The following is an 11,704-nucleotide window of genomic DNA, read 5'->3' as shown; positions in this document are numbered from 1 at the left end:
AAGTCTAGTGAGCCTAGATCCCTGGAACACCCAGAAAGTCTAGTGAGCCTAGATCCCTGGAACACCCAGAAAGGTGGAAAGACAGAATTGGTTACACAAAATTGTCTTCTGACCTCCACACACACATACAAAGAAGAAAAATGAAATCAAGACATTATATAAAGTCAAAATACCCTTTATTTACTTATTTTTAATATATTAGTCTCCAGTTCTGGCCAGTAGTTTACTTTTCAAATCTCCAAACAGTTCATCATGTTTTCAGAGAGGTAAGGGGTGGTGTGGTGATCCGATGTCACCCACTGACCAAAGTATTCAACCCTCCTGGCCCCCCCAGGAAGATCCCTGTTCTAGTATTCCGGCCAGCCAAAAATCAGGCTTGTTGAGGCAAAGGGTCTTTCACTGAAGAGGCTAATCCTGGAAGGCTTCTTCTTCGACGAGCTGCCAGCTCAATTTTCTGGACTAGGCTCACATCCCAGGGATGGGTCACAAAACTGATGACAGTCCCTGGCACTTCACTGCCCACTCGCCCCACCCTTCCTGCTCTGTGGATATAATCCTGCAGAGTAGGGGGGAAATCGTAATTGACAACCAGTTCCACATGGATGCTATCTAGACCTCGCGATGCTATGTCTGTGCAGACAAGGACGTCTTGGGAGCCCTTTTGGAATCTCTGGAAGATGCCGGCCCTCATGGAGGCTGGCATCTGCCCTTGCAGTCTCAGATGTTGGATTTTGTGGTCATCCAGAATATATCCCAGCCAATTCACAGTGCTGGAGCTGTTGCAGAATACCAGGACGGTTCCTGAGGCTTTTGTCTTATTTGCCTTGTCATGCTGCTTGAGGATCTGAACCAGTTCTGTTACCTTCTCCGCTCCCTTTAGTCTCATAAATGTCTGTCTGACATGAGGCATGATGCAGTGGAGCCCGGAGCTGGTGACGGTGGTGAGAGAGTCTGGGCTGGTGACTTTACTCAGCAGTTCGTTTACGCCTTCTGGAAACGTGGCTCCCACCATCACTAACTGAGCTTTGGGATTAAAGGGGTCTTCTAACTCAGCTGGACTTTCTGCTATAGGGCTCTTTCCCAAGATGTAGTCCACAAGTTCCAGGAAGCTTTCATCCAGCAATGTGTCGGCTTCATCCAGCACGAGGAAGGAAAGATGCTGCAAGCTGACCAGTTGACTTTTCAGGGCCTTCCACAGAGCCCCGGGAGTGGCCACGAGCACATCTGCTGATGGTAGTCTACACAGCTGCAGTTTGAGCTTACTCATGCCGAGGCCGCCTCCAAGCTCTGTCACCTGTAGGCCCAGGTACCGACCCAGTGACTGGGCCACGGCCTGCACTTGCTCGGCTAATTCTCGGGAAGGTACCAGAACCAAGCCTCGGGGAGCTGTGGAACTGCGGGAGTCCAAGCCTGGTCCTCTCAGGAGACGTTGAAATAGGGGCAGTAGGTAGCTGAGGGTCTTGCCACTACCGGTTTCGGCAGCGCAAAGGAGGTGACGGCCGCGAAGCACTGGCGGGATGGTTTTCGACTGCACCGAGGTTGGCCGAACGATTTCGGGTGCAGCCTCCTGTAGCGCGAGCAGCACTCGGGGCTCCAAACCCAGGTCCACGAAGCTGCCACGGGACGAGAGGTTCGTCAGCGCGGGCGTCTCTTGCTGCACTCGCTCTATGGAAAAATGATCCAGACGCGATCGTCGATGCTTCCAGCCACGCGAAGCCAGCGGCGCGCACTCCCAACGGCCCAGCGTGAGGCGCGCGGGCTGGTTCAACTCCGGCCGCCGTGCCGAGACCAGCAGTGGACCGGGTCGTACTAGCACCGGCCGTGAGAAACTCCCACGATCGCTCTGTCGCTGTTGCTGCCGTCGCTGCAGAGCCCGCGGAATGCGCACCACTGGCAAGGGCTCATCGGAACTGTGCACCGCTATGTTCCGTCGGGGCTCCAGAAGCAACCGAACGGCTAGCGACAACAGTCGCATGGGCCGGGCTAAAGCCATGATTCCCTTGATGCAGAAGAGGCGCCTGCTAGTGACGTCAAGTGCGCGACCGTGGTCTTGGGTACGGTGGCTGGCGCAGCTCAGTGTGGCGTGTGGCGCTGCAGCATCGTCCGGAAAGAGGGAGGATTCTTAAGAGTTCAGTGGCTGCGAGGTGTGTAGGTTCCCATCGGGTGTGGCGACGTCCAGATTGGGGTCATCTTTGGGGAAGGTGCTCTGTGGAGGCAGGATCCCGGGTCGCCAATAGGAGGTGACCGTGGGGCCCTGGCTCAAGGCATCAGGAGTTAGGATGGCCTCTGTCAGTTGGGTGCTTAATGTCTGAGATTCTTATTTGCGGTCTTCATTGCCCCTGTCAAGCTTCCCATAAAACTCCAAGGCTGCGGAGTGAGGCGATGTTTTCATAGATACGCGCTCGGCTAAAAGCCTGGGTGTTTCAAGTGTGGTGAGAGTCTGAATGAACTGTAGGCCGGGGGACTGATGCAAAGGTTGGGAGTCCGGATCTAGGCTCAACCCTATTCTCTAGTTCAGACTCTAGAGTGCATGCTGGTGGCCTGTTGCTTTTTTCATCTCTGAAGTAGGAGATAAGGACTCAGTTCTTTTAGAAGGAGTTTCTCGTTTTTACACGTTGTCCCGCCCTTTCCAGGCAAACCTCACCCTCCATTCCTTGTAACCCCTTTCAGCTTCTCATACCGGACTCATCACTCATCTTGCTATCCATTGACTTCTCAGGCCGATTCTGAATTGCCTGAATAGAAGTAGTAAGAAGGGTCCCGTTAACCTTATGGAGTGATTAAGCTTATCTCACAAAGCAGACTACTTATCTTGAATTTGGTGGTTCAGGTTATTTAAACTTTTTTTTTTTTAATTTTATTCTTCTTGGACACATCTGGGAAAAAAATGGATGTCAGATATTTTATATAGTGTAAAGTGCCTGGAGTGGGAGATAAGGTCGATGTTTGTGGATTGATTACCTGGAAGGTTTCTAACATCTGGAGAAAGTGTTTTAATTTCATTAACTAGAGCTAGCCTTTCATATTTATAGGTGGACATCTGAGGATTTTTCCCACTGTAGAGTGAAAATATTCATGAAAAAAAATGTGTCTGTACTAAACATTTTCCTTTAATGTTACTCCCTAACAATATAGTATAACAACTATTTACATTGTGTTTATATTGTATTAGTCATTAGAAGCAACTTACAAATGATTCAAAACATATGAGAGGGTTGGGATATAGCTTAGTGATACTATGATTGCCTACTATCATTTATGAAGTCCTGAATTCAATCTCTCAAAAAACAAAAGCATATAGATGGATATGTAGGGATTTTATATAAGGGGCTTGAGCATCTTCAGATTTTAGTATCATTGAGGTTTCTAAACTGACCCCTGATAGCTACCTATTGATGACAGTACCATTAAAAAGATCGGAATTTGGGCTGGAGAGATGGCTCAGTGGTTAAGAGCACTGACTGCTCTTCCAAAGGTCTTGAGTTCAATTCCCAGCAACCACATGGTGGCTCACAACCATCTGAAATGAGGTCTGGTGCCCTCTTCTGGCCTGCAGGCATACACACAAACAGAATATTGTATACATAATAAGTAAATAAATAAATATTTAAAAAAAATAAAAAAAAGATCGGAATTTATCTGGGCATGGTGGCACATGCCTTTAATCCTTGTACTGAGAGTCAGAGGCAGCTGACCTCTGAGTTGGAGGCCAGCTTGGTTTAAATACCATGTCAGCCTTGACTCTAATAGTGAGACCCTGTCTTTAAATAAAAACGTAGGACATAGGATTTTATTTTCTTCTTCTTCTTCTCTGTGGTAGTGGGGATGGAAGCCAGGGTCTTGTGCATGTGAACTGAGCAAGTGCCTCCCTAGTAAGCTACAGTCCCAGCCCTTGACTGTCAGCCTCCCCACTCCCCTCCTTTTCTTCCTTTATGTAGCCCGGCTAGCTTAGAGCTCACCGTGCCCAGCCCCAGCCCCTGACTTTCTTTTAGTTTAGTTCCCCTTGTCTCTCCATCGTTGCTCTAGAATATGACTACTTCTCACCAACTTCACTGAATCTCTCCTGCTGATCACTGGATTGCCTTTGAATTTATCTCCCTGCAGTCCTGCAAGCTGAAAGTCCTTTCTTGACCCCTTCCTCCAGTTTCCTATTCACACAACAGACATTGTGATCCTGGGAAAACGTGAGTGAACTCCTGCTACTTCTCTACTCTTAAGCCTTTACTTTGATAAGTTATCTCTTTGACGTCCCACCGAGTCACATCTCAGGGCTGCCTCTTATCTCACCTCTGCTACGTCACTTACTGAGCTTGTTATTTTCTCTCCTTGTGTGGTCCACGTTGTCCTCCTTCAGACGCCTCCAAAGTACCACACAGGCTCCTCTTTTAGGCCTTGTGCACTGGCCACTGCCTGTGTTGTGCATTGCACTATGTTCCTACTTGACTGATCCAAATCTTTGTTTAAATCTTATCTTTTTAATGACACACACCCCAACTTCTCTTTTTAAAAACTGATTCTAATGCTTTCCGTCTTGATTCATTTCCTTTTTATTTTTTTTTTAATTCTTGTGTGTTGTTAGTTTCCCAGGACACTATCTAATGGTTTATTTATTTATATACTTACTGGGTTTTGCTATTACTCCCCCCCTGGACTGAACACTCTGCTAGGCAGGAGTCCAGTTAGTCCTGCTAGTCCATTTTGTTCTCTGAGTCTATGACAGTTTTGTTTCCAAGAGATCTTGGCAGTGACTGGCACTTAATGAACAGTAGTTAGATGAATGGCTAAGCATGAATCAGAGATATGTGTTAGAAGTACGGAGAAAGCCTGCCTGGGATGATAGGAGGCATTTTTTTTTATTCGCTTATGATTCTTTTTTTTAAGTTATTTTTATTTTTTATGTATATAAGTGTTTTTGCCTGCATGTGTATCTTTGTTGTCCTTCTGAGTCTGGTGCCTGCAAAGGTCAGAAGAGGGTGTCAGAACCCCTGAAACTGTAGTTATAGAAGGTTGTACACTACCATGTAGGTCCTGGGAATCAAACTCAAGTTCTTTGCAAGAGTGGCAAGCGCTCCTAACCACAGATTTCTCGCCGATTCGCCATTATTTTTTTAATTTAAAGACGATTTTGGATGGCTCAGCGGTTAAGAGCACTGCCTGCTCTTCCAAAGGTCCTGAGTTCAATTCCCAGCAATCACATGGTGATTCACAATCATCTAAGATCTGGCGCCCTCTTCAGACAGAACACTATATACATAATAAGTAAATCTTTAAATAAAAAACAAAATAACAAAAAAAAAGATTTTAAAATGTGTGTATTCTGGGCGTGGGCACCCGCTGAGGCCCGAGGATGACCTTCAGGAGTCAGTTCTCTCTTTCTGCTGCGGGCTCTGGGGATCAACCTCTGGTTGTCAGGCTTACATAGCACCTGCGCTTACCCACCGAACCCGCCCGCCGCTCTCGTTCTAACCTACGTTTTCCCTTTCTTCAGGCATAGCGGAGGAATGATTGGGAACAGCCTCTCCCTGTGCTACCACAATAAGCTCATCTTAGCCCCCATGGTTCGGGTGGGGACTCTACCAATGCGACTCCTGGCCCTGGATTACGGAGCAGACATTGTTTACTGTGAGGTAAGGTATTCCTGGTTTTCTGGGCGCCTCAGGGGACGGGGAACAGGTTTCATCTTTGGATATGGCAATGTTTAGGAGAGGGGGCGGTAGAATGGGACCTCCACTTGTGGTCTCACTAAAATCAGGAGAGATCAACACACGTGACACTGATGAGTTCAGGTGGTCCCGAGGCCCGCAGGAACAGCAGTGGGTCAGATGAGTAGATGGCCATCCTGTCTTGTCACTGCCCAGGCATCACCCCCTGCCCTCCCTGCTCAGTACACTGGTGTACTAACTGACACCTGGAAGGGGAGAAAGAGAACCAGATGCAGGCTAAGGAAGTAGGATGAGGTTGGCGTTGGTGGCTATAGGATTTTTTGGTGATAGGTCAGTAAATATATCCACTGGCTGCTCCGGAGATTACTAGGGCTTCAGACCCAGGTTCAGAAGGATCAGATAGGAAAATGGAATTGTAAGAGTAAGCTGACGCTGGATAGCGAGGGAGTGTTCTTAGTTGAACACTTATCGGAATTACCTGGAGGGCTATCAACGTGGTGGTCGAGATGTGTGTGAGAAGAGGCTTCTCAGCTCGTGTCAGCCCAGAGGGAGAGAACATGAAGCAGGCGTACATTCCCCGTAGACATGCTTCCTCCAGCTAGGCCACATCTCTGCAAATTTCTGTCTTCTTCCAACGATGCCATTAGATGAACTAACTGATGATGTCAAAAGCCCATTTCTGGAGATGTTGCATTGGGGGTCAATCTTTTAACAAGTAAGCTTTTTTTTCTTTTCCATTTTCATCTAATTATGTAGCCCAGTCTAGCCCCAAAGTCTGTTCTGTTGCCTCAGTTTCTCGTTAGTTTTGAGTTCTTTTATTAATGGCCAGACCGAGAGTGGGCTGGTGCCTCTGAAAAGTCTCTTGATACCCAAGATCAGGGGTAAGGATTTTTCCAGCAGAAGGATTCCTTGGCAGCCAGGAACCAAGAAATACCACAAATTCACACTATGCAACAAACCTCACACAAAAGATTTATTGGGGGAGAAACACAAGGTAATGGCTGTCTCTCAGTGGGAAGAAAGACAGCAGAGAGCTGGGCAAAGAGGAGGGCTTTGATAAAGCCCTGGACCATGTGCAATGAGAAGGGTGTTCTCTGGTTCCTACTTCAGAGGTATAGAGTTTTCAAAGACAAAACCATGATTATGGGAGACAGAACCTTAGTGAGGGATTTTTTTTTTTTTTTGGTTTTTCGAGACAGGGTTTCTCTGTGGCTTTGGAGCCTGTCCTGGAATTAGCTCTGTAGACCAGGCTGGTCTCGAACTCACAGAGATCCGCCTGCCTCTGCCTCCCAAGTGCTGGGATTAAAGGCGTGCACCACCATGCCCAGTTGACATTTTTTTTTTTTTTTTTTTTTTTTTTTTTTTTTTTTTTTTTTTTTTTTTTTTTTTTTTTTTTTTTTTTTTTGGGGGGGGGGGTTGTTTGTTTTGAGTCGGGGTTTCTGTGTGTAGCCCTGGATGTCCTGGAACTTGTTCTGTAGACAACCAAGCTGCCCTCAAACTCAGAGATCAGCCTGCCTCTACTTCCAAGTGCTGGGATTAAACATGTGCACCACCACTACTTGGCAACATGTGTTTTCTTTGCGAGGATCAGCAATATCTTCTAGACACTTCATTGTCTGGGCCATGGTCAAGGTCATGGACAGTTCCAGAAGTGCTGCCAAGGCAGAGGTGACTATTGGGGGTGGGAAGTGTGGAAGGCTGAGAAGTGACCAGGCAGACACAGAATAAAGTTGGGATAGGATGGTGTTCCTAGTCATCTCAGCAGGAACCTGGGGAAGGGGAAGCTTGCATCCTCTTCTGGGGAAAATGAGTGTGTAGTTTGACTGGCACGCGGATATGCTTGTTTACAGCCTATGGAACAGAAAGCTGAGAAGCCTGGCTGAGGGGAGGGTACGCCGATGGTTGGGGGTTGTCGTGCTGTAGCTTAGGGCCAGGGTCTCTAAGATGATGGCAAGGTAAAGTGGGAGGAAGGAAGTGTTCACCAAAGAGATTTTTTTTCCTGTTTTTTTCAAGACAAGGTCTTATTGTAATTCAGGCTGTCCCCAAACTATCTTGAAGTCTGGATCTTCCTGACTAGCTCCCAAGTGCTGTGAGTTCTGATTGCAGGTATGTGCCACCATGGGCTGGCTGTTCCAAAAATTGCAGAGGGCAGGAAGCACGATTCTTCATTGGGGCTCACAGAGCTCACATCCTCGTTCCTAAATATCTGTAGAGAAATGTGATAGAATGCGAGCAGGCAGGTCTGTGAGCCTTTGTGTTCGACCCGCCTCACCACGGAGGAGAGCTGTGTCCTGGGGTTAGGTGTTGGGGCACCAGGCATGAAAGGTCCCTGAGGTGCTCAGCTGTGTGTTATCCTTAGTTTTTCTTGGCTAGCACTAACATTTACCCTCCAGAAAAGTTTCTTGGGTTTGGAAAGGAAATAGGAAAAGGGAGAGTAAGAATCACTGTCTTCTGACTTCTCAGAGCTTGAGGCCTAGGGCACAAAAAAAAAGGACCAAATCCCAGGGAATAGACAGTTATTAAGTCCTTTTTTTTTGTGGAGACAGGGTCTAACTTTATAGCGTTGGTTTGTCTAGAACTTACTGTGTAGTACAGGCTGACCACAAACTCCCAGAGATCCACCTGCTTCTGTTTTCCTGAGCAGGATTAAAGGCATGCACCACCATGCCCAGCAGGCAGCTGCTAAGTTTTCTTCCTAATGGTGAGTCCATATACTTCTGCAGGATGACAGAGATGGACACGGGAGCTCTTCACCAGCAGAGTCCCTTTTTACCAAGCAGGTTCAGGGGATGGTAGATTCTAGGGGAAACCCCCAGCTGACCTGCTGTCTATTTCTTCTCTGTCCAGCTGTGCCCTCCCAGGGTCACCTCAAAGCTCAGGGTGAATGGTGTCCTGCTCCATTGTCCTTGCATTTTGCATTCTGTTTTTATTGATAAATCTTTGTCTGTCCCATGTCCTATTGCTTTTAGTGAGAAAGACTTGATCCATGGAGTGCTGGCATCTTGTCCCTGCCATGCCCATCTTACTAATGTCATGTACTGAAACAGATGGTGGTAAGGGCTTAGCTCTTTAGAATCATCAGCTCCTGTGGGCTCAAGCCGGTTCTGGGGTGAGCTCCTAAGTGATGCAGTGGTGCAGTAATGCAGTGGTGTGATGCTGTGGTGCAACGGTGCAGTGGTGCCGCGGTGCAGTGATGCTGTGGTGTGATGCAGTGATGCTGTGGTGCAGTGATGCTGTGGTGCAGTGATGCAGCGGTGCAGTGGTGCAGCGATGCAGCGGTGCCGTGGTGCAGCGATACAGCGGTGCAGTGGTACCGTAGTGCAGTGATGCCGTGGTGCAGTGGTGCAGCGGTGCAGTGGTGCCGTGGTGCAGTGGTGCAGCGGTGCAGTGATGCCTATGTTTATACTCTCAGTCCCTTCCTCTGACCTTTATTTTTCCTGAGAGCCCAGAGAGCCAGAACCTGGGTATGTTTTCGCTGAGAGAAGTGTAGACGAGGCGGGTGGGAGGGCGGGCTGACCCTCACAGTACAGTGCTTGTTCTAACATTCATGGTTCGATGGCAGCCTGGGTTATCCACTAATGGGGGTCATGGAAGCTGTGCCGCAGGAGCAGCTGTATGCGAGGCTCCACACTGTCAGCTAACTCTCTGGGAATCCTTGGGCTGGTTCAGGCCATGTAGAAGTTAGGGGTCCAAGGTTTATGTGATTATTTTAGTGTGTGCCTCCTTTCCCCACCGCTCCACTCTTTCTTCCCTTCTCCCCTCTTAACCTTTCCTCCCCTCTCTCTTTTTTTGAGATGGGGTCTCATGTGTGGCTGAGGATGACTTTAACGCTCTTATCTCTACCTTCCATGTGTTGGTGTTGTATTAGTCAGCATTCTCTAAAGGAACAGAACTAATGTGTATAATCATGATATAAATTCTAATAATTATATGTAATATAATCATATATTTGCTTGGGGTGTTTATTAGAGTTGCTTACAGGCTGAGCGTCTGAGCTAGGGTTCTTTACCAGTCAGGCCATTTACCCAGCCACTGTATCTGTTTGCTTATTTGTTTGGTTTTGTGTGTGTTTTGTTTTAATGTGGGTGTTGAATAGTGACCTGAACCCTCAAGCTTGCACATCAAGCCCTTTACTGAAACTTGAAAAGCATGTTTTACCAGTAAATGTGACTCATTTTTTCTTTTAGGGCCTTGCTCAGATTTGGAGTGAGAGTGAAAATTCCAAATACTTTACACCTGTTTGATGTGTCTATGCTGAGAGACTTGGTGTGATTTATGAACAAAGATGTTTCCGTTAGAGAAGTCCTAAGCTTTCCACCCAGGCCCAGCCTCTGAAAGAGAGCAGGCATAGAAGCAGGTGCTTCTCTTGTTTGGCTTGGGGACCAGAGTCTGAGTGTTGGACATGTGATAGTGTGGTGCCTAGTGCCCCCTGGTGGAACCAGAGTTGTCCTACAGGCCAACATCAGGATGAACTGCCTGGATGTTCTTTCTAGGTGATAGACATAGTTGATCTGTGTGATTAAGTGGTTGACTCAGCTCACCTGCCTTGTACAGTGGGACTTCAGCAATCCAGACTTTAAGGAGACACCTGACTTATTTTCTTTGTGTATGTAATTGGCTTTTTGAGACAGGGTCTTATATTGTTGCTGTGGTGGGCAGGTAACTTACTGTGTTGGCTAAGGTGGCCTCGAATTCCCAGTGTTTCCTGAGTGCTGGGATTAAAGGCATGTGCCAGCACACCTGACAAGATTTATTTTTCATTTTTTCCTGATATATGGTGTTTCACCTTTATGTATATCAGTTGTGCGACCCTGCTCCTGGGGAGATGTGAGCAAACGCCTCTCACCCCAGATATGGAACCAACAGCAGACAACTCACAAAAGCTGGAAACTCAGAGCACACTGCACAGCCTGCAGGCAGCTTAACAGGCTGGAGGGTGACTTTCCAGGTGGCTCGTTTGGTTTGAGCCTCTTCCGTGCAGCTCAGCTAGTTTTTGTTTCTTCGAAGTAATTCTGGGGGTTTCCGCTCCTTCCAGTGTGCTTGGTTAATCTGGGTCTTCCTGGCTACTGGGTCTGAACTTCTTCCAAGTAGTCGAAGTGGTCTGAGAGTGTCTCAGCAATTCTTATTTATGCTTGGGGAGTGAGTAGCCTAGGGAATCTGGTCAGCCAACTTGAGTTGTTTACTTCCTGTCTTAGCAAGCGTCCCTGTAGGATGGAATCTTTCTTCTTTTTCATCTTTTATTCTTCTCCTCCTCCTCCTCTTCTTTCTCCTCCTCCTCCTCCTCCTCCTCCTCTTCTTCTTCTTCTTCCTCTTCTTTTTTTCTTTTTGATTTTCCTGACAGGGCTTATCTGTGTAGCTTTAGGATGAGTCTTGAAACTCATTCTGTAGACCAGGCTGACCTTGAACTCAGAGATCTGCCTGCCTCTGCCTCTCCAAGTGCTGGGATTAAAGGAATCTTTTAGTCTCAGAGGAAACTCTTACACAGCAATGTCTGTGCAAGCTGTGGGTGCCTGGTGCTCCAGGAGGCCAGAAGAGGGTATGGGATTCCTGCAACTGAGTTTGGGGTGGTTGTGAGCTGCTGTGTGAGGCCCTGGAAATGAAACCTACGTCTTCTTCTAGAGTAATAAGTGCTCTGAACCATCAATCCATCTCCTCCTCCCATCACAGCCATTTTTGGTGTACAGTTCAGTAGTGTACACTATATCTATGTTGCTATGAAACAGATCTTTGAAGCTCTATCTATCATCTTATAAAACTGAAATTCTTTAAGAGCAACTCCCCTCTTTCCTTCCTCTCTAAGCTCTGATAACCTTATTCTGCTTTCTGTTTCTGTGAGTTATTCAGGGACTAGGAACTCTGCAGTACTTGTTATTGCGTAACTGGTTTATTTTACCTAGCGTAATGTCTTTTTAAAGATTCATTTTAATTTTTAAAGATTCATTTTACTAGCTGGGCGATGGTGGCGCACGCCTTTAATCCCAGCACTCGGGAGGCAGAGGCAGGCGGATCTCTGTGAGTTCGAGACCAGCCTGGTCTACAGA

At 47.3% G+C, this 11,704-nt stretch overlaps 2 protein-coding genes across 3 annotated transcripts in view; one reads left to right on the top strand and one right to left on the bottom strand.

The window, feature by feature from the left end:
* Positions 1-178: 178 nt before the first annotated feature.
* Ddx28 (DEAD-box helicase 28) lies at positions 179-2,014 on the bottom strand. Its single transcript, XM_005345432.2, has one exon. The coding sequence runs from the start codon at positions 1,991-1,993 to the stop codon at positions 371-373; it is 1,623 nt and encodes a 540-aa protein (XP_005345489.1). The 5' UTR covers positions 1,994-2,014; the 3' UTR covers positions 179-370.
* A 46-nt stretch (positions 2,015-2,060) lies between these two features.
* Positions 2,061-11,704, top strand: part of Dus2 (dihydrouridine synthase 2) — a 42,887-nt gene continuing 33,243 nt past the window's right edge. For both annotated transcript variants that reach the window (XR_003376851.1, XM_005345433.3), the window contains exons 1-2: positions 2,061-2,144; positions 5,489-5,627. Coding sequence is in view for 1 of the 2 variants with exons in the window: in XM_005345433.3 (XP_005345490.1) it covers positions 5,502-5,627 (126 nt within the window). In the remaining variant the exon portion in view is untranslated. The remainder of the gene's footprint in view (positions 2,145-5,488; positions 5,628-11,704) is intronic.

Source organism: Microtus ochrogaster, chromosome 4, assembly GCF_000317375.1.
Source record: "Microtus ochrogaster isolate Prairie Vole_2 chromosome 4, MicOch1.0, whole genome shotgun sequence".
Classification (NCBI taxonomy): domain Eukaryota; kingdom Metazoa; phylum Chordata; class Mammalia; order Rodentia; family Cricetidae; genus Microtus; species Microtus ochrogaster.
This window is presented reverse-complemented; position numbering and strand designations above follow the sequence as displayed.